This window comes from Neodiprion virginianus, chromosome 3 (genome assembly GCF_021901495.1).
Source record: "Neodiprion virginianus isolate iyNeoVirg1 chromosome 3, iyNeoVirg1.1, whole genome shotgun sequence".
Lineage (NCBI taxonomy): Eukaryota > Metazoa > Arthropoda > Insecta > Hymenoptera > Diprionidae > Neodiprion > Neodiprion virginianus.
Window position 1 is genome coordinate 22,510,490 of NC_060879.1, and position 23,771 is coordinate 22,534,260.

The window sequence follows — 23,771 nt, forward strand, 5'->3', positions numbered from 1 at the left end:
CACATTAAATTTGTCAAAAATTTCGAATTATCGTTTAACGATAAAAATTCCTGAACACCCAAAAATTCATCTACCAAATTCTTATGCCTTCTTTGTTGAAAACAAATGCCTGCTCAGATTCGAAATAAGACGTAAAGGTAATTTTGCTTTGAACTTAAATGTTATAATTTCACTCGTCGAAATATCTTGACCGTTGTGATTAATAATTTAAAGTTTTTCTAAATCTTAGTCTGATTTGTTTACAAATGGGATATTCTACGTCAAATCGACTTGAGTCTGAATTTTCACCCCTCCAATTTGGCTCGTGCTTTTTGTATGACTGTTTTGAATCTCGAAAGCTCTAATTTTTTTTTAGAAATTTTAGAAGAGTCTGACAAAATTTTCAAAAATTTGGTTGTACATATGAAAATGTTCGAGCAACCATCCATAGTGAACTGAGTCTTCCTCTTACTTGCTTTTTATGTTTCTTTCGAAAAAAGATTAAAAAAAAAGAATGAGATAAAAGCACCAAGCTCAAGGCTCCAAATTTTTTATATCTTGTACATGATATTTCAAAATTGCTTCAGATTTTCAAATTGTGTCGATCGATATGGCCGTTCTCAAAAACTGTAGCTAATTTCGATAGATTAGAAATATTTCGAGAAAACTAGTGCTTTCGACAGTTCATACAATCATGTAAAACATCGTGAGCCAAACCACAGATGTTAAGTTTCAGATTCAGGTCGACTTGATACGGAATGCCTCATATCTATAGTGAACATGCGGTCAGCCAACCAAACGCACAAATGTTAGTACACATTTACATTCCTCTCGCTGTATTATACAATAGCACACCATCAACGTGTCCACCGAACGCTGCGATTACGATTGCGAATTCCGCTTTCCGTCTTTTACACAGATAGATATACAAAAGAATATTAAAACATGAAATCTTTTATTATCATACTACTGTGCTTTTGTCTGACTTACCGATGAGTGATTAATTTCGATAAACTACAATGCTTGTTCAATTTTCAGAGTGAATATCCGTCCTTAAATTTCTTTCTCCAAAGTATGACTCGTAAATTTTCAAATGATAATGACGCGTCGAGTGTGACGTTCGCATTGAAATGTTAATGAAGTGAAAAAATTAAACACATGACCGTGAACAGAGTTCAACAAGTGATACTGGAATTCCATTTTATTCCAAGAAAATCTTTCATGAACTTTTAAAAAAGTCTTGGAGGTTCTTAGACATGTGTATCAGGGTATTTCGTTTGGAAGGTTAACTTTTTGCGCTGCCATCTAAAAAACTTGTTGCATAAGATATTAAAAAAATCATCACGAAAGAATATATATTGAATCTAGTTATAAAACATCACTCTCGGAATTCGAAGTTTTCCAACTTAAATAACTTGGAGGGAAACTTGACCGTGAGGGTATTTTGTAGAGAGTTAAATTTCCTACAAAAGTGTCCTGTTAGTTAAATCCAGAGCTTAAGTGGTTAAAAAGTTACAAGCCTTGGTTTGAAAATCAATTTCATGTAAGAATACATCTTTGACCGTCCTTTGTGATTAAATAAATTATCGACCTTACAAGGAAAATTCAAATTGAGAATTTTTAGGTAATTCGGTTCTCTATAAAAATGTCTGCAATCCAAAATCAATCATCCACAAAATGCTTATTGGCTCAAATCTGTACTATTAAATGAAGCTGATGGATAAAAATTTGAAACAAAAAATTATATTCTTTCCATGTAACATTTCTTGAAACAGAAAACTTTGAATCCAAGACCAATCTTTCAAATCTGGATATAACATACAAGCTTCGGCGAGGATTTATTTTCTACCGTGTAATGGAGGGCTTCAACTATTGATGAAAAAAAATTTTCTATCGAAACGAAACACACTAACGTGCATCTTTGACGAAGAATTGGTTCGATTGAATTCATCTTGCAGTTTGGCTTTAGTCGGAGCGTGGAAACCTTGGTGTCAGAATTTTTTTGCCAGACTGTACGCCCGATGCATCCTTAAGTTTACCAGACTGTTCACCCAGTTCATGCTTTCCTTCATCGACGCATTCGTGCGTTATATATACTCTTGCCTGCAGAGCAGCACGAAGCACACGGAGCACGTGCGTATAATTCCTCGTAATTTGATCTGCAGAGTAGGCGTATACGTATACAAGGTTTCCGAGCATTTTGAGAACGTCCGTTTTCTTTATTGCGTTGTACAAACCACTGCGGGCTTTCTAACTTCCGTGAAAAAAAGTTGAGCTTCGAGAATTCAAATAATAAAAATATATTTGCTGAGCAATACCGGTCTCAAGTTACGGATCCGCATCCCGCTGCGGAGAAATTTTTATTACTCTTGAGACCGTGCTCATCCGGTTTGAGAAATGATTTATTGGCATGATCGGCAAAATGGACAACTCTCTCTACCCTTCCGTACCACAGGCTTATAACAACGCCGAGGGCGTATTTCGACTCCGTAAACGACATCAGGATTGTACGTAAGGAAGGATGACCGACGGGATTTTTTATTCAACCCCCCTCCGAAGTCTCTCTTGCCTTTGTGTCGGCGAAACCGTTGCTCAATAGGTACGAACTATTGCTGCTTCGACAGCTTCGATTAATCGTTTTCCCGATTAATCGATTAATCGAAGTTGCCTTACAATAGTTTCACAAGTCAATCGGTACATGGCTCGCGACACATTTACGACGTTCGAACTGAGTCGTGACTCATACGGACGGAATCTGTAGTTCGAATATACTAAATGAGTTGCGAGTCGTGTACCGATTTTCCTGAAATTAAAATTATCATAAGGCTGCTTCGATTAATCGATCAGTCGAAATAACGATCTATGGAAAAACTCAACTAATCGATTAATCGATCAATCGAAAGAATGATTAATCGAAGCTTCCGATCAATCGATTAATTGCACAGCACTATGATCGACGATAATTACATTTCCGTCTTACGGCTGACACAAAACTGTGCGAAACTCGATGGACTGCTTCTTTCCAAGGTTCCTAACTTGTATAATCTGCACCATGCGAGTGAATTTTCACCGTACAGATACCGAATTTCCATCGTGTCGTTTAACAGCTTGTTAGATTTCTGACAATCGTCCCCGCGGCTGACGAGATATCGAGCTCGCAGTGCTGCAAGATTGCGATGCATTTTCACTCGTAGTTGTGGTTTTGCGAGGCTGCGTCACTGGCTGCTTTAGGTTGAGTTGCAGCATTGCGAAACACACGTGTATCGCCACGAGGGACACTCAAGCCAATTCTCCCGCCTCGTAATTATCATCCGCAAGCATCGTTACTCGGATAAACAAGATCGCCTCCCATCGAATGAACGACCACGCTGCTTGTAACCGATCGGTGCATGTTTACTGTTTGCTCGATCTGCAGATCGGGTATTACAATCAACAACTATGGCCGGCTTTTGCCTGCGAGATCTGGAGGCAGTTGGAAGATTTTTTTTTTTTTTTGCCTCGCCGTCTATATAATTTGGTTTTTAAAACTTTCTGAAATGACACTCTGTCATTTTTGCTTCGACGTATCAGACTTTGAGTCGCTTTTTCTGTATTTTTGTAAATATTAAAACTAAGTAGTTCGTACAAAAAAATAGATGCAACGGACTTCCATTGTTCCTGATACATTTTAGGCATAGTTCTGCCGGTTTAACTCTAAGGAAGCAAATTAAAAAAATTATCCGCCAACTTCCCATAGTAGATTATCTTTTTCGAAAACCGGCCAATTTCACTAGTCGTGACGAGTTGAATGGTTCTGCATAATAAACAGCAATAGTTCTACTCTTGGAGCTACGTCAGAAATGTCTTTATAAATTATCGAACAACTTTTTTCAAAATCTTAGCTACCAGATCCTGATATCCTGGCGTAGCGGCAAGAGTTTTGGACTGACTTCGAGTCCTGCAGTGTATTTCTAGTACTTTCACGCGATGAAAACTGGTTTGATTTTTTTTTCTTAATTTTTAAACCTTAATTGATATTTTTTCAGTTTCTCATCACAGCTGAAACGTGCAATTTCAAACAAACTAATGATTATATTTAGGGAAGAGGCGGGTAAAATCGGCTACTCAAGAGGGGAATAACGTTAGACCAATTTCGACAACGCAATTTCTTTGTTTTTAGCCTAAAAAAACATCACAAGCGTTATCGAAATTTCTGAAAATCCCATTTGATTGTACAGTGGACCCATTTTTCCCGCCTTTCCCCTATCCATGTCCAGAATTCGAGAATACTTACAATGATTTTGTCTAGACAAGGCGCGGACTCTAATCACACAGGTCAGATATTGTCCATCCGTGCCATTGACAGGGCATAAAGTTAGGGTTAGGTATCTTACTCTGAATGGTAAAGTGCATATAATTCAGCTATTCAAAAGTGCACATGCGCCCAAGAAAACCCTAGTGCGTAAAATCAAGCACTTCCGTTGTGCACACGCGTTGACGCCGTTTTACCACACTGTTCGGAAATGGAGCACTTCGCGCACGCACGCTCCACAGGCTTCGAACATCGTACTTTCCAAGCAGGTGTTGGTTGAGTAAACATCCCCAATCAAGCAAGCGCGAAAAATTATGAATATCAAGTTTAAATACCGCGGTACATTAGTCGAAAAATCTAGATATCGCATCGAACGTCATCTTCCGCCGATTTGCTAAGGAGACCTACGGTAAATTAATACAAAATTTCTCGACAATTCCCAGTTTTCGAGCGGTTTTCCAGACCGATGGCCACCCCGACTTTTCTCACGTCAATATTCTTGTCTTGGCGAACGATCACCGAACGTTTCCAAAGACCATCCATGCAGGAGCAGCAGCGTCGATACCTCGGAGTCGAGTGTCTGGTTCAATTCTCACTCGGCCGCATTCTCGACCAGACTTTATAACCCGCTTCTCACCCACCCGCGTCCCGCTCTCATTCTCTCCTTCTCTCTTTATCTCTCTGGCTTCTTCCCTGCTAGCTATAGCAGTTCTCCAACAAGCACGCTTGTGTGTCTGTTTCATTGCAGATCCGCCTGTGTGTCTCGCAAGTGATGCAATCAAACCGCCATGCGAACCGAGAGCACAACGCCTACCTAGAATGCTTCACCAACCGCTTGACTCGTTTAATATCGACGTAAAAGCACCGGCTGGTAAAAGCCATCCGGAATAATTGTAGGTCGCACAGTGAGACCTCCGAGCTGTTGACGCGATGATCGCGTGACGCGCGTCCGACGCTTCATTTTAAAATCAAGCTTTTTACCGCGCTGTTTCTCATCGTCGGTAATGATATCGTTCCACTCAAAGTTCGCAATATTATGTATATGCAAAATTGGCGTATAAACCGGCGACGTTAGTACAGTCCAACGATATGGTTTAACCGCTGCTTCTACCTGCGATGCATCTGCGCCGTTGCTTGTAGATTAGGTACGCCAGCCACGCCAACCTAGATTGTCATTATTCCACCAGTGAGTTACACGAATCCCGTTGAAAACCACTAGACTCCTCCGTGTTCTTTATCTCGATTGACGAATCGACAAAAACATCGATTATTTGACTTATTTTTGTAATGAATCTGGTGCCAAAAAAGACTATTTTTATCTGACAATTTTTTTGGACAACACTTTTACCGAATTTCGTGCGGAGTGGCCCTTTCATTATCGGCGTGCTCAACTGCAGTATGTACCTGTTTAGATAATTTCGGATATTTTGTTTTGTATAGAATGATTGATTTATTGCATAGAATCATGGCTTGACGTAACAAGTCAGTGGACAATTTACCGATTTCACCGATAAGGATCGTTTTGAAAAAAAAGAATCAGTTTATAATTGAATGCCATGTTGTAATCTTACGATTCACAATGACCGTTGTTTATAATTCATATGGATAAAATGTCAACCTGATAACAGCATCTTCGAAGAATCCTGCCGCCATCCATTAAAGAATAGACATATTTGATGTCCATCCTGTTGGACGAGGCAAGATAAATAGAAGGAGAGTGTTTACAACTTTGAACATTGTATTTCCCAATTACCATTATTGATGTTACAGTGTTTAAAAATATTCTATGTCTATAAAAGTCCACGCTGTTAATATGAGATGAAATTGAAAAGCCAGTGTTATTCCTTTTTTGTTGGGCGTGCTAAAAAACTAAAATGTATTTGACACAAGTCGGAATTACAAGGTTTTCATGGGCTAGCGTACCTATTCAAGGTGTGGACGTGACCGGGTGGGTTTCGGATTAACATGACGATCTGATTTACAACTGCTTCGGAATTACGTAATCAGATAAATTTAGACATACTGTGACGTGACCGTTTGAACGAGATGGTAATGCGAACTGAATTCCGAAATTGACGACTTCATGAATAATGTATTACATGATACATTATTTTCAAACAATATATTCCCCGTGCCTGTTTCGAGCTGACGGCTATTCACCCGATAAGTTCGACAAAAGCCGGTATTGACTATTCGAATGCAATACTGATGCACGATCGTGATTTCGATGCCGGTCATCCAGATTACCGTTATTGGGTGCGGTATGTAATGAGCCATTCACACTTTTATCCGTTATTAAAACCGCCGCAGTACGTGTGGAATATATCTGATTTATTAAAGATTTTCCAAAATATATTAGCCAGGCCGCAGTAGAATCCTTCCATCATACAGTCGTATCATTTGCTCTCAATTCGACCCACAAGCTGACGAAAACACATTTTACTTGGTCGAAAATGATGTTCGTTTGATTCAAGTCAGGTGCACTTGAAACAAGGGAAATCATTCAAACCAAAGTTATTAATCGTTTGAATAGATACCTGACAATCATTTTGGCATATAATTTCTTATGGATTGCAAAATCGCTATTAGGATTCGAGTAAGCTTCGTTTCAACTGAATATTGACAAGTTGAATCAAGTTGATGATGCCTGCTGGTTATGTTACTAAGAACTTGGAGATCTTTCACAGTTGTAACGACCCAACAGCTTGTTCGTAGATTTGCGAAGCCGTAGCCACAGCTGTCTGACTAGCGCAGTGACATTTGAACACGTCCAAAGCGAGGTATCTGCTTACTCGAACACTTGTTTGTCATCGGCATACTTGCACTGCTGGACGACGAAGACGTGCTCGGTAGACCGATGCTAGCAGGCTCTCGTGTACGAGAAAATTCTTCTTGCACGTGCATTCGCCGTCGTTCCAAAGGTGATATACTTGGACGATAAAAATTTAGCGCGACGGATCACTTTTGGATTGAAGATTTATTTCGTCATTTCCGCGCTATCAGTAATTGTTGTGTATTGGCAAATGACATCTCTAACATTCTCCAAAAATACTCGTATCTCATCGACGATGTTAAAGGTCGTCGTTGACGAGCTTCTAAAATATTACCTTACTGTACGGAACACCTTAACAATTTCATACTACCAGGGAATTTGCAATGCCGTTCGTACATACATGCAAAGATGTATGTATGCATGTATGATAAATTCTGTGTTGAATTCGTTACGTACTTCTTTCACACTTTGAGGATTGGTTTCAATAATCTTGTTTTGACTTTGCTGGTCCGTGACTCCGAATTAACCCGTGACGAGCAACGGCGAAATTCAACCAATCTGAGCTTCACGCCGTGCATCGTTTCATGACGCGTAGAACTTCACTCAAGCGTACGTTGCGGAATCAGAATAAAAAGCACAAGAGTTTTTAAAGTTCATCCAAACCTCATATAGAGTGAAGTCGTAAATTACGTGGCACGAAATAGTTTTCCTATCACAGGCATCATGAATAAAACGACTGGCACCATATTTTCCCAAAAAACAAACAGTAATTTCGTCTGACGAATTACCATCAAGCCGTAAATTTTGAGTCAGGAATTTATAGGGGTCGCTATACGTTTGTTATCCGTTATCAGTTTTATAGTCCCATGCAGCTTGTTCCGTTGCTCTAAAAGATCAAATAAAACTAGAGAACGGAAAGCGTCAAACAAAAATTCACGCCTGGTGTTTGTCACAACCTTTTTTCATACCATCTGTCTCATTTTATTTTTCTCGCGTGATGTACAACCTTCGGGCAGAGTTTCTTCTTCCGCTACTCCTCGCCGACAATCGCCGCAAATCTCGTTCAGATTGATGGCACCATGATCAGGCGATGAGCATGCCATTATTCTAACGCCTCCGACTGCCGAGTCCGTAGGGCAAAAATGCCCAATCACAATCAAGCAAGGCGAAACCACCGTTACTATCGCTTAGTTGTTACCAGAGCTCGGAAGCGGGAGGAAACATCGGCAATACCCAGAAGGTATGAAAGGTACCGGAGTTCATGGGAGGTCAAAACCAGTTTGAGGAACGGTTCCCCGTTCGCTGGCTCGTCCCTGACAATCGGTTGGAACGGTGACAGTCGTTTGTAAGCCGTGTACTATGTACATGCGATCATGATTGCCTAGTCTTCGACCTAGTCTCGTTGCTTCGGATCGTTGATGATGCGGTGTTTCATTTCTTCCAAGTTTGTCGAAACGCCGGCTTGACTCACCCTGAGGTTAAATATAACCACGTGCAGGTAACAATCTGAAATCGGTTATACTGCAGTCGCGAAAAGTGTGATTTGGACAGGACTCTACCGGGTTTCATTTTTGTGCTATCGTAGTTGTAATACGGTCATCGCCTCCAAAGTGAAAATCGTTATATTCTAACTGTCAGTTCAACGCCTGGAACTGTGTAGGCTACCAGATATCCGCCGTGCAAGGTAATTGTCTTAATTTCCCATCTTTAAAGATAGAATGTTCGAGATGTTGCCTAAAGTATTTCGGGAAAATGGTTTTCAGTTCATTTGATTAAGTACTGGTTATTGTAAAGGATTGTAAACTTATTGTGAGCTTGAGACATTCGCTCGATGCATCCACCATACAAAGATTATTGAGAAATTCCATTCCTTGCTACCCCGATACTTGTTGATACTCTTTCGAGGAAAAAACATGAATCTATACGCATTTAGGCAAGCAGCAGTACAGTCATCTACGGAAATTAGGACGTTACCTAGTTACAAGGTCCTCGAATTTACGACAGCAAAAAAATCCGCGAGTGTTATGCAATCATGATAATCTGCCATCGTACCCCTCTGAGCCGTGTGTACAGTAAGATCACGTTGAAAAGTGTTGTTTCTGAACCCTCTTTCAGGTAGAAGGCTACTAAGTCAACATAACGCAGTTGTTAAAACTTCGGTCCAAAGTGGAAACCGAGGTGAAAAAGTAAATAGACGTTAACGAAATAATAAAAATAAACCGAAACTAAAAAGAAATAAGTGAAGACGAAAGCGGGGTAGAAGAAATGTTCTCCCGATCACGACCTTCGGGACATGGGCGCCACAATTTCGGCCGTCCCAAGAAGAATACGAGTGGCAAGAGGCACGGGATTCGTACCTGGATATTCATGAACAAGAAGAAGGACAGACATCACGAACGGTGAGTCGACTCAGCTTGAGTCTGGATCAGATAGCAGACCCCTCTGCACCCATTAAATCACCTTTCCAATCAGCACCAATTTCTCAATCTCATGCGAAAAAAGCACACAGAGGTACTGTGCAGGTTACTTCGAAAAACCGATAATTGGGCGCTGAAAATTGAAAGCACCTAAACGAGGCGGATATTGTGCATTCCGAAACCTAAACAAACTTTTTTACACCGCATTCTAATGCTTGAAATGGTTCTGTATCTGCATTTGCGCATTCCTCTTGTACTTACTCTATGCTTCTTTATCTCGTCAAGTAAGCATAATGCATTGATCATTACCGCATGCCACCTGTAAGAAAGTTCTAGAAAATATAAAAGACTACTCTGAAATTCGTCTGCGTAATCTCGTCAAGTGCCTCAGCACGACCATGAAACGCGGTACTGAAAATGAGACTTAAAATCTGTAACACAAAATGCTCAACTATGTTGCGCAACGCGATTATAAAACATCGTCGCAGGTTCTGCGAAAGTTCTCGTCTGTGAGGGGAGTGTTGAATATTCTTACAAACGCACCGTTGGTGATTTGAAACCTCGGATAAACGAGGTCTTCTTTTTCGTCTTAACATGATTTCAATTGGTAATGCTTAATCGTAGGTTTGGTGTAACGAATGGATAAGAAGCGTATCACTAGTCATTTGATAGTATCGAGTATTCGGAGTTAAGTATGAATACTCTTTGGATTCTGCCGATGGATTGATCTGAAGAATCTAAAAGATTTGACATGTTTCTAAAACATTAAAAAATAATTCAAACTTCCTTCAAAAGACAATTCACTCGTCGTGCAAATTTTCGTTGTATACATTGCATTAGTTGCGAAGATTCCAACCTTTTGAAATACGTAATTATGCACACATTTTACAAAAGGTTCAAGATAATACCAACGGATTTTAAGTGATACTAAAAAATCTTCTGAAATCGACTGGAATATATTAGAGGCCCACTATTCAATTGTCATTCAATGAGGCGGAATACCGTAGAATTCAAATTCAGGTCGAACCGTCCCTGTATCTCATTTTCCACCGAAACTCTACCGTGAGATATAAGAATGTCGACTGCTGAATCAATCGAGCGTGAATTTTTTTGCATAAGACCACCAGAACGCTGATTTTCACCCAAAAACTGTTCGCACACTAATGCGTACCACTGAGCAACGAAGTCAAGTCCTACTAAAATTCAAAACTAGGTCAGTGAAACTAAGCGTCAGACACAATGATTTGGATCGAATCTGGTAGTGATCTGGAAATAATTTGCCTGTGTGTATCGGTGCGTTTGCATAGATTTTCAACGCGTAACGTTACAACCAGCTGTTAACCACATGTGCGATACTTCACCAATGTGCTGGTATTCGAAAACTGCAACCTGTACTCAGCAGCAGGGCAATGGATGCGGGCACGTGTGTCCTGGTCTTTATGCTAGCTATTATCTCGGCGGGATGTGAGGCACTGGATGAAATTTTCAATCTAAAGGTCGTAATCGGGGCCATTTATGGTCGGTTGAATCTGTGACCGTGACTAAAGTGCGTCATACTGCAGTGCGGTGTGCCACTCACACAGATTCTACTCGCAATTGCTACACTTGACGGGAATTGAAGCCATTCGGACCTCGGGCAATACTCATAAGCGAATGACGATCCAACGCTTTGGTGTTTTCCTGCTGCAGGATGATTATACTTCGCATAGTAAACTCCTCGCACCATCTCCTGGCCATTTTCTTTATCAGCATTTTCATTAGACAGACGGAGTTACTCACGCAGTAGAGTTCGTTGGAAAGTGTGTCGCGCATTTGTCCAATTACGCAACTTACACATACGTATACCAAATCTGCAACACGCGACCAATTGAGCGTCTGCCTACGAGAATATAAACCGCAACCGCTTGCTGCATCGTCTGTACAACGACATCGTCTTTTCCGACCTCTAAAGCGTTCTATTCATTGCTAATATCAATCCGACTTATTGAATTATCTGGTACGATCAACTCGATGTACAATTACTTCTATCTTCACGACAAACATGTCGCGCAGTTTTAAATCATGATATTTTCGTAACATTTTTCACAGTTGAGCTTCTGGAACACATAATCTGTTCTTTATGCCGAAAGTTACCTGCGTATTTGTAACATAATCCGCCCAATACTGCACTTGTGAATCAATTTTCTGTCAACCCCTTCATGACAATCGGTACAGCTGAGAACTGGTTCAATTAATATCGTAAATCGGAGCTCGAGTCCCTCGGGTATTTTCGTTGTTATACCGATTGGTCGAGTAGCAGGCAAATCGTCACGATCATTTCCGAATGATAACGAACACCCATCCGCGCTACAGTCATCAGTCGTCCTCGAACCTCGAAACTACTGGCGAAGCCTCGTTCGCATCGTTCACATTCACAGAATCCTTCCAGTATAATAACATTTAATTGTAAGTATAATACAAGGATACCGAAGCGAAATCCTTTGTAGTTCAATGGAATTTCCAAATTCGAATCTCAGTAAAACTGGATGTAATTCTATGAAATCTCTGAAGTTCAGTGAACTCTTTTAGTCGGTTAAATCCCATGAAATGTTATAAATTCCACGATATGTCTGAATAGATGGGTTTCGACTTCTTCTGAAATTCACGAAGATCCACGAAACTATTGAAGCCTTGAAGACCAAAGAAAATAATCGTTTTGAAATGCTTATGGCTACTGTTCAGAAGCTCGTGCATCTAAAAGTAAATGAAAAATTTGGGGGAATTTGAAGACGGTAATTCTGCGTATTTGCATCTACGAATAAATGACGCTGCATGTTGGGGTATATAACAAAACATCGATAACGCAAACCACAAAATTGTTGACTTTTCTCGTGTTTGATCAACTAACCGATACAGTGCATTATTACTGTACATTGTATGTTGAGCTCTCCGACGCGTCGGTGTATATTTTTACAACGGTTGTTCACTGCACAAGATCGACAGAACCGACAACTGGCAACTCGACATACTCCGGTGCTTACTTGGACACGGAGATTATCAAAAACCAAATTAATCTTTGTTAAATTTTCTCCAGACGTGTAAGTGACTGTAATTTAAGTAAATTGAGTTTTGTTTGACGGCACAATTTGTAGTGTTCTTATATTTTTGGAGTTGATCGGATGACGATATTTCTTTGAATCAAAGAAAACATTTTTTTTCCACAATAGCTTGTCATATCGAAAAAGCGGATGGTGCTCGGCTGATAAAGAAGGACAAGCGTTAGCTTCAATTATTTTCTTCTCGCGATCGGTGTGGATGACTGTGCGTATCACAAGACACAATTTTGATAACCCCGCATGTTACAGTCATGTTCATTAATTGGTGGCTTACCAGTTATTTGAAATCATAACTGAAACAAGCTTTCCTTCTATGGAAATTTCATGTACGGTCTTAATTTGATTCTCCATTCACTTGCGTTTCTATTCAGTGGCACATGAAATTTGCTTAGAAAGGATATTCGTTCCAGTTTTGATTCCAACAAAATACTGAGCCACTGGGAACCTATGATTGAACATTACTGTACGTATGTATATACAAATCGCACCCAAGCTGTTAATCAAATCTGGTAAAAATAGAAAACGTACATGTCATAAGGTTTGTGCACGCCGTTTTCATTCGGATAAACTTGACAGTCAATACCATCTAGCTCGGAGGCTTGTAAAAAGCAAATATCGATCGAACGGCGCACGCGTCAATGGCGGCAGCCAATGAAACGATAACTATTATATTTACCGGACTTTTCGCAGCTCAGATTCCGAGGACAAATTGAATCAAACGATCGCCGAATGAAATCAGCATCACAGTCTTTTGGTCCGGCAGAGTCGAAAAGACGAAGAGTGTCGAGCATCGCGATCGTCGGTGACGCGTGGAAAAATATTGCTTCTGTAGCACGTGAATTTTGCTTTTAATCCCAAATCGTACGTACGCAATATATAATACATCTATCGATGACAAATCATTGCTTCTTTTTTTTAAGTGATTTTTGATCGGTTTATACACATTTTTCCTCGACGATGTAATTTTTCTTTTGCTACAAATGTATTGGAACCTTGTGCGATTCTGTGCCTGCGTCAAAGATTCTCCCGCAGTATAAGTTTCGCCGCTAGCTTATTGCCGATCGGTAAGTACGCGGTTGACATAGCCAAAGTGAATATTTGTAGCTCGTGCATCGATTAGCTTGTTGGATTACTTGGGATATTTACTTGCGCAACGCGGTGTGTTTACCCCCGGTCATATTTGTCTGTATGGCCAATGTCTAGTCGTGTCCGTTGTTGCGTTGGAGATCGTCGAAACTCGTCCACAGTTCTGGTCCTTAATAAATAACCCATTGCGGCACAATGCGTTTTCGGAATCCGTTGCCACAGCATGGTGAATACAAGTAAGATACGCACGAAATTTTCTTCGCTATTGCCATGATTTTTCAATCAGTTAACTAATTCGAGGTTATGTTACATCGCGGCAAAATCTGTCGCACGCTTCGTGACGTTCCTAGACGTTAACGAGCTGCCTGGTCTGGTTGTGTTCGCGATAAAACGCTAACCCTGTTTATTGTCCGAATTTTTATTGGTATACATCCATGTGAGGAAATGTTATATCTCCATACTCCTCTCGTATGCGGACTTGAACGTAGTAAAGTCACACATTACACAGCAGTCGAACTTCGTCCACCAAAAATTTTAGGTTAATTACATCGAGGGTTGTGGGGACGAAACGCGAAAAAGGGCTTAACAGACCCATTCTACACACAATTCTGAACAAAAACACTTTTGTACATTTTCATTTGCTGCAGAAATAAAGAAATTGCACGGATACTACAAAATCGCAATAGTAAATTTTTTGGCCTCCCAACTAGACATAACCCCTTAAATTTGAATAATAAACCCTTAAAATTGAAAACGTGCTCTAACAATCGTATTTGGGTATTTGGGTATAATGACGCGTGAATATCTTTTAATACTCCCACCCTGCCAAATTTTCGTTTGTTTTTGCGATCCAGCGTAGGTAGATTTTATGCAAATCTATAGTTACTCTCATTCGTGAGAGACCAGATTGTGAAATTATTATGTATTTGGATTGAAATACATATATATATCGTTATCTTGCGGTTGCCTTCGTCGACTATGCAGTATAGCACCTGCAAGGTGAACACTGTCAAGCGTGACCGTGAATAACTATAATCAAACGAACAAATCTTACCTGACTTGAGCAGGCTGCAGCTAAAGCTGGTTAGCAAAGATCAAACGTCGAAATTTGAATGATAACTAATAATTGTGTGTACGTAGTTTCGTGTTATAACGTATATACCGGGTGTTCATTTTCAGCAAATCCAATGTCGTATCTCTATCCTCGAAGATTTCAACGTCATTCTAACTTTCTCAATTGTCGATGTAAAAGAAGAAAACAATACAAATCGATGATTTTTAGTGCACCAGAATTACGGTAGATTGATTTCTACGAAAGGAAGAACTATTCTCACGGTTTTTGCGGACAAACTCCAGAAGATGTGGATATTTTATTCTTTGAGAGCACTCTAAAATTTGCTATCGTTCAGGCTCATTTCGGTACTGTTGTATTTCTCATCTTTTTACCTTTTCTTAGTAATATATGTGTATACGGTATGTTTAACGAACTACGATAAAAATGGAATATCGTGAAATTGATGAAATTAAAAAGATATTACGACGTCAGTGAACTCCTGTCGTGATTTAAGAGTTACAATAAAAGAAAATCAGACCTGGAGTGGCGATATCGAGTTAATAAAACGCTTCGTTTCACTTTCACACCCAACTAAGCATGACCTCTCCTTCTTCCCACAATCAGACATATTCCGTCTCGATTTCAGGAATTGTAATAAAAAATTATAATATTAGAATGCGTTCCATGCCTTCGTCGCCGTTTTATTTATTTTTTTTTTCTATTTTCATTGGCATTATTTATTTCTGCAAATTATGGCACAGTTGGTTTCCTATTATCAACAATAATCCCAAAAACTCTTATCTTTTTTTTTTACTTAAATGACCGGGCTAATGAGCCATAGTGAGCGTTATAATCACACGAGTCAGATATCACCGATCCAGACGTGTGACACACGCTATTTTTTCCAACCACCGTGGCGGAAAATTTGATTTAGGAAGCAGAAGTTGCCATTGGCATTGCATAAATAGTCTAAAAGCTGACGACCAAAATGGTCACGTAGTTTTATCGTCCTTGAAACTCAGTATAAATACTTACATGAAGGAACTCTTTTGTGAGAATCGTTCCTTGATCTGGCAGGATCTGGGTGGGGGAAAAACAAAAAAAAAATAAGGTAAAAGTATCGTCCTTAATTTTTGTTGCAAGCTGTTACCTTAAAACTTTTTTTTCCGCATTATAATTAAGTCTGGCAAAACCTTTCCACCCACCGACTGATTTAAAAATTTTTTCGGGTTTATTGGGAATATGGCGGGATAGTTTGCAACAAAAATTAAGAACGATACTTTCACCTTATTTTTGTGGTTTTTCCTCACCCCAAGATACTTGAACCTACCAGGTGCGCCTGCCGGATCGATGATTTTCACAAAAGAATCCTTCAGGTAAGTATTATCCTGAGTTCCATTGCCGATAAAACTACATGACCATTTTCATTGTCAACTTTTCGGCTGAAAGTTGGGGTTAGGTATCTTACATTCAATGGTAAACTATGAATACATAACTTACGCTAATGACACAGTGCGTAACAATATCGAGCACTTCGGTTGTGAGTATGCGCCAATGTCGTTTTACCGCACCGTTTGGAAACTGAGCATTTTACGCCTGCTCCATAAAATCGGACTCTCAAAACTAGTGTTGGAAATGTGTCTATAACAACGAGTCTATACTGTTGGAAGTTCGCGTCAAAGACTCAAACTCCGACTCAGGTTATTAGCGAGTAGTGATTACGTCGTCACTATAATTACCGTCGCGCAAAAAGATTCGCACGAGCTATAGATTCCAGCCCGGATATTATACTGAGAGAAAAAAAAAGAAGATAAGAAAAAGTCTTTTTTGTAAACCCAATGGATGAGATAAGAATACGTTCCGAAAGACGTCTCGACCACACGATTTTTGTATATACCTATGTTTGAAAATGTTTGCCTTATCTCCTTTCACGTCAAAGTCGACTAATTGTAGTTCGTGTCTTTTTCATACCCGCGCCGAATATTATGTACAAAGAGTCAGTCGATAATTAAATATTGAAAAACTCTGATTGTAACGGAGCGCTCATTACAGGATTATCCATTTCTAATCCCTGAATCAGTCTCCCAGCATCGAGATGAAAATCGCTGAAAATTATCATCGTTTGATCAGCAAATGAAAATAAATTACACGCATGACATTCGGAATCTACTCATACTAGGAGCTAGTCATACTTCTTAGAAATAAGAGTGCGAGCCCATCCCGCTGTTGGGTGACGAACTTGAGCTTCCACTCATTGCTCTAGTCGCACTAAAAATAATGAAATCACGCCACTTTTTTATTCTCGATTTATTGCGAATATTTTGCGGATTTTTTATCGCAGCATCATTACTACGTTCTCAGTGTCGCTAATGCGATCTCCCGTTTCGGCCAATAATGAAGTTACGCTTTTATCCGTTCCCGAAATATGTAAACAAATGTCAATAGTCTGCTGTATCATTTTGCCTTGGGCAACAAATTCGTGGGCTCACTAACAGTCTTCACCTCGGAGTCAGCCAAGTTCGCCAGTTCGAATTCTACCTACCATTTGCGTGGCACACAACGCCGCCCGGGGATCGACTTTAAAGCATCGCATCAGTTAGTTGCGAATGATTAGTACATCGATACCGTCTGGTGTGGTAACACCTTGCTCCGGAAGGATTAACCAGAAGCGGTTCATAGCTTTACAAAAATGGTCATCTGCAAGGAGGAGAACATGTCCTTACTCTATTATCTCGGGTACGTTAACTGAGAAAAGTTTCGTTTGTTTTAGTGATGTTCAAAAAAATTGTAGTGATATACGGGTATCGTTACAAATGGAATACAATCAACTATTTGGTGTAATTATTTGTTGTTAATACTACATATTCTGAAAGTTTTTGCAATGTTAAATCTGTTTGTTTAGTTTACTACATTTTTTAGCGAAGTAAGAACTTGACATCAGTTTATTGTTCCACCGAGAAAAAATTATCGCAATATTTCCAAGAATGGTGCACAACTGAACACAGTAAAAAAGAGTCCAAACTCTTACTGGAATTTCTGAAAATGTCCCTTCCGATTTCTGAATGACTGAAAGTAAATGCGGATACGTAATTATTCTCAAATTATACCATTCCATTTCATCGAATTAATATGAGTTGTTTGTAACCAGAACAAAAAGTAAATTGATCGACAAAATTTTGGATTAGACCACTAAAAAAACTAATCATACGATTGCTGTCGTTGAAGTTGTACAAAACGATTTATTTATGCACATCTGAGGGAAAATTTTTTGCTGCTGGATGTCGACAAAAAATAAGAATGTGATATTCAATCCGTGACCAAAGTCTTTCCGAGTGCTCAAGTATGTGAGAATGTTTCAGTGTTGAGCAGAAAAAGTAATTTGCGCCCGCACGTGTGTAAAATTTGTCGTTTCACTGAAGTGAATTGTCGATCATTTATAATCTGAAGTCATTGTGACGATTTGCTCATTAAATTCCTGGAACCGCAACGGTTTGGTTTGTATTAATCGTTACGTTATCAGGAATACGCTTAATTCTAGTAATACAATTGTTACCGCGTGATCTAATCAATTAGCGGACACGATGGTGATAATCATTTCTCGAATATTATCTTTATACATCGCGACGCCCACGTCAGTTCACCTTCGCAAAGAGACGTGAATTGGTGGTCAATCGGACCCAAAATACAATCTATTAAGTCGAGTAGGTATAGGAACTGAGTTCATAATTTGATCTTTTTGTGGCTATTTTATTTACACGATGCTGTCATTGCTGCTGCAAGTATTGAGTACCGACCAAAAACACACGTGTTACGTAAATTTTGCAAGTTCCTAATGTGACGAAACATCTCGAACGAATTCGCACGAGACGTTCGATATTCGGGAAACGTACAAATAATGGATGTATATGGATCGTTAAATTTTCTCTCTCATTCATCCATTCACCGAAATGATACAACACCTTATGCATTATTCGTAATATCTCGAGATATCGGTGTATGAAGAAGTGAAATAATTCCGAAAATGGCTGCGTGAAAAATATTTGTCTTCGACATTTAACGCCTACGAACGATTATCTAACAAGCGGGTTTAGGTAGATCATAAATTTCTGGTTTTAAAACGCTTTTCGCGTAGAAACAGGTAACGATATTCGTAATGTAATATCATCTGACCCGAACTTTGGAAGCAGAATGCCAAATTCGTGATTAGCAATTAAATGACTTTCAGGGACCGCAATACAGAAAAATTAGACACGTCTCGGGCTTTGGACCGCCATATTTGAGCTGGAGATAAAAAAAAATACAGTTTTTTCGCAATTCACCTTGGATTTATGACTAGCAACCATAGAAAACTCGCTAGTACCCATTTTTAACCAACTCCGTTCATCCATTCTCAAGATGTTATCATTTTTATTATTTTTAAAAATTTTATCGTTATTCGACAATTATTTTACACAACGTCGAAGAATAGCGTAAAACTCAACATTTCATTTTCGGAGTGATTACAATAACTTCCTTTTTTCTGTAAGAACAGAGAATCGGGAAGTTAAATATTGATCGTACACGTCGTAGGCTCTAATTGGCATAAAATAATTCTCATCAAATAAAGTATCACGTGGTTATGCATACACCTCAAAGTCTTTTATCTTCCATAATTTCCACCTTACATTTTCTTTTCATCTTCGGTTTGATTATTTATTTATTTTTATTTCAATACTGCCTCTCAATCAAAAGCTATCGCACCTACCGCGTCGGAGAACGTTGCTAAGAATTCCTTTATGCTTCGCCCGTCGCGATATCCGGTTACAATGCAATCAATGCGATAGTTGTTTAATATTTCAGCTCAATTACAAAACTCCATAATCCTAGCCCGACTCCGTCACCTGCGATACATCGAGTACCGTAAGTGAAATTATTTCGAATGTCAAATTAACAGGCGGATTACGTTGAGAGTTCACCTCAAATTCGGAACTCTAGGAAATTCTACTGAGAAACGTATACAAAAAATTTTCAACTTACTTCGCATTTCATACGTAAATATAAAAAGTTCTCAGCCTTTAGATTGCGCCGCATTGCTAAAATTACTTCAAGCATAGTGACGTATGTAAATTACACGTCAAGATGGTACACCTCTGAATTTGATTAAGATACCGACACTCTTTTTCAGCCGAAGGCAACTGTATTACAAGCAATATTTATTGGATTTGATGCAATGAAATTTATCACGAGCTCTTAACCTTCGTACCTAAACTTGAAAAAAATTGAATCAAACAACCGTTGCATCGATTTTAGTAAATTTAGTAGATTCTGCACTGAGAAACTAAGATCTGCATGTTGGAATACGAACACCAAGAACAAAATATACTTAGCTGCAGGAACAGCCACATCTTATTGTCAAGATAAATATTTTTATAATATGTTAAACTAAAATATTGTCTGAGAAACTATAATTTCAGTGCAGTTTACCGTGTAAATAGTAATACTAATCATAAAATGTAACTCAGTTGCTTTTTCTTTCAATGAATTTTGTTGCTCAAAAAAAAAAAAAAATTAAAAAATAAAAAAAAAAGGGTTGAAACAAATATTCAACGAATAGGATAAAATTTTCTCGCATACGTTAAATAAATTACTTAATAGCTTAGATATTGAAATAAAATTTCTTCGTCGCCGATTGTCTTTTCGGAAAATACCAAGTGCATAATCTGTACGTGTATTCAAGCACTCTGCCTCCAGTAGTAGGACTGTTCATTTAAAAACGAGTCGTTCGGATCGTGGAAATAAATGCTTGGAACGAGAGTAACGAAAACCGGTTAACGAATCTCTAGCACCGAATCACTTTCGAGATTCGAATGATGAAAACTTTTTCTAGAATTTTTGATATCTTGAACTGTGTCGTTCAAGATTGCTCAGATTCATTCCAATTCCATCGAACGCGTGTCGTTTCATTCGTCTTCGCCATCGTTGGCGCAAATAACATTGCTGGTGGTTTTTTAAACGACTTTTTCTCCTTCTCCAATTGTTGTTTCAGACAATGTGACCGATTGATTCTTGTATAAATAGATCCGCGCGCTTGATTCATCCGATACTAAAACGTTGGGTATTTCAAATATATGTATAAATATGTACATTCTTAATTTTCATGCGAGAATGCACAATCGTTACACCAATCCTTCAATCATTGGCGAAAATTTTCACTGAATGCTGTAATCGATACAGCAAAAAAGTTTTGGTGCCTGAATTTCTGCATTGTGTTCTCTTGGTTTGTTACACTCGGTCGGTGTGATGATCTTTCTCCCGACTTATCCTACGGAATTTTAGGTTGAAACGCCCGCGTCTTTTTAACGACGTAACTACACGCTTAAAGTAATTGGAAAGCGCAGGCAGTATATGGGCAGACATACCGTACCGTCTCTCGTAATTTCGAACTGACCAATGAGCGTGAAGAATTATGCTTCTTCGCCAATTGGACCCTTTTTTTTTTATGCATGCAGCGCAAGCAGAGTCGTTTCCACTCACGGAGCGATTCGGATTAAGGGGCACCCTAAGACCCACTTGAAATAAAAAATTATACGTACACCATATACTCAGAAAAAACTCTTTCCTTTTTTTGAAAACTCAATTTGTAGACGCATTTTGTGGACAATTTTCTCGTGGAAACGCAATAGTTTGTCGTAAATACCAAAATTAATGAAATAATTGTTTCGAAATTGCAAAAAAAATGTTATTAAGTAAAGTATACTTATAAATAGGTACGAAATCCCGATTTTAATTTAGTCATTTTAACCAAATAATGCTTTTTTTATAGTATTATTAAAATATTAAATACGCTCCGGTAGGTTCGATCATATCGCTGCACACAGTCCACTAAATCTATTCGATGGATTAGGATTAGTAAAATTTACGAAATCATAAGAGCTATTGATTGACTATCGCTATCAAATAATACTTTATATCGTAAAGCTACAAAAGAAATTTTTGTACCGTTAAAAAAACTCTCCGCAACGCGTTAAGAGGATCGTCCGGTGTAAAGGCAGTTTTTATTTAATTTTTGTGAGTATTTTTTTAAGACTAACAATTGAAATAATATTTATACATCATGTCTACACTATTTTTTTTTTTACATACGTTCCTATCGGTCAGTATACACTAAGGTATATTCAATATTTCGTCTTCACAAAATGTACAAAGTTTTCAGTTACAACAAAAGAACAATTATTTTTCAATCTTTACAAAATAATTTCACCGTATAGATCTGATTTCGCAATCGCAACAAAATCTATGGGATTGTGGTGCCAAACCTCTTCTTAAACATTACTTAAAACATTTTGTTTTCCGCGTACTATAAAATCAACTAAAACTTTTGGTCCTACGAAAATACTCTTCGGTCCGATGTGTGTCAACTCCGAAATTTACGTTGCAAAAAAAACATGGGATGCTGGGGGGCTGTACGTTAATTCGTTCCAGGTTTCGATTCGTCTACGTCTCTAATACTTTTAGAATATGTCTGACAGGGTGTCTATACCGCCTGGTGAATCCGAAAATTCTCAAAGAATTTCTCGTGTTATGTCACGCAGAAAACTGATATTGTACAATTTCATTATATGTACCCTTATTGTTAGTACATTTTTCTTCTCCGTTGTACAACGGCAAAAGTCATTCGATGGAAATGAAACAATTTCGATACAAATGTTATTACATTTTTTTTTACAACACATGATTGAAAAATTCGTTTCTGTCATAGCAGGCCGAATTTTACGCCCGTGCCTGGAATATAAAATCCCATTTTACGCCTATGTTGGACGAATAATATTTTTCGCATCACGGGTATAACAGTTTACGCCCTCGATAAGAAAATAGCTATTTCAACGACTGTGGATCGTGCGTAAAGTGCTTCGTTTCCAAATAGTGCGCTAAAATTATACTGACGCACAATTTTACAAATACTGTACATATTTTGCCGTAGCGTGGCCTTCTTTGACACGTGCGTACTTTCGAACAACTCAATCTTACGCATTGTGTCATTTAGCGTGTGTTACCGATCCAAGATTTTAGGTGCTGAAATTTTAGGATTATCTGAAAAGTTGAATTCGTTTACGTCGTTGGTGAAAAAAAATTTTCTTACATTGACTACAAAATTGTAGTAAAATGGATATCGTTACGATAATGGTTTAAATATTGTTGAAATTACAATAAAACGTCAATGTGATTATAGTTGTCAATATTACGTTCTCTGGTTATAGCATCATTGAATCTGTTGGTTTAGTTTACTAAATTTTTACCTTAACATCAATTTATTGTCACTCACAGTCAGACATCTAATTATTGTTACAAGAAAATATGTACAGCTCGAATGCCCGGATAGTAAAACATGATAGATTTTCTCCTTAAACTTTAAAATTCATTTCCACTCTGTACCTAGGACCATATCAGAAAAAGGCAATAGTTTAAGGACTGCGCAGTAACGACGACCAAAAATTTCTCTCATCGTCCGCCTTTGGTGGACACCCTGTATTAGTACGTCTACCTGCCGTCGAAATTTATCGAGGGTTTCGAAAACCCGGCACTGAGAATGAATCGACAACAAGCGAGAGCCCCTGGCGGTAAAAGAACTGCCGCTGCAACAACGGCGGTTAGTTCTTCGTTAACCGGCAACCGGGCCGCGCGTCTCGAGGATCCCGAGGTTCCACATACTGCATTAGCCGCAGCTAGGAGACCTTTTCCGATAGCTCAGTCACTCGATTGCCGTCAATTAAATCGTTTAATCACACATCCACCGCGTGTGAAGAAACCCGACCGCCGCACCGTTAGATCGTCGAATACCAGCAGTTCACGTCCGCGGTGTTGGACATATTCACGTAGTAAAAGACTGTGAGAAGATAGAGAAAAACTGGAAACAAACATTCTCTAATTCGAAAAAAAAAAAAAAAAGAAAAAAGAAAACAAATATCGCTACACCTACTACCGAATTTAATTTGAGAGCGTGGTAGAACGAGATAAAAAAAAAAAAAAAAGAAAAAAGTGGAAACAAATAAAAGGACCTAAAATGTCGGAATATAGTATCGATTAGTGAAGAGAGAAG

General features: G+C 38.8%; 1 protein-coding gene across 11 annotated transcripts in view; it reads left to right on the plus strand.

The window, feature by feature from the left end:
* The window catches only part of LOC124300031 (uncharacterized), a 36,592-nt gene that overhangs the window by 3,293 nt on the left and 9,528 nt on the right, over window positions 1-23,771 (plus strand). Inside the window, exons 1-3 of one of the 11 annotated variants that reach the window (XM_046753645.1) lie at window positions 5,181-5,271; window positions 8,060-8,292; window positions 9,159-9,442. The exons of 1 other annotated variant lie outside the window; for it this stretch is intronic. In XM_046753645.1, the coding sequence (XP_046609601.1) occupies window positions 9,309-9,442 (134 nt within the window). In that variant the 5' untranslated portion in view covers window positions 5,181-5,271; window positions 8,060-8,292; window positions 9,159-9,308. Of the gene's footprint in view, window positions 1-5,171; window positions 5,272-5,325; window positions 5,341-6,307; window positions 6,532-8,059; window positions 8,293-8,652; window positions 8,728-9,158; window positions 9,443-13,729; window positions 13,878-17,257; window positions 17,432-23,771 lie in introns of those variants that run through there. 9 more of the 11 variants (XM_046753642.1, XM_046753643.1, XM_046753640.1 and 6 more) reach the window with 9 other exon arrangements.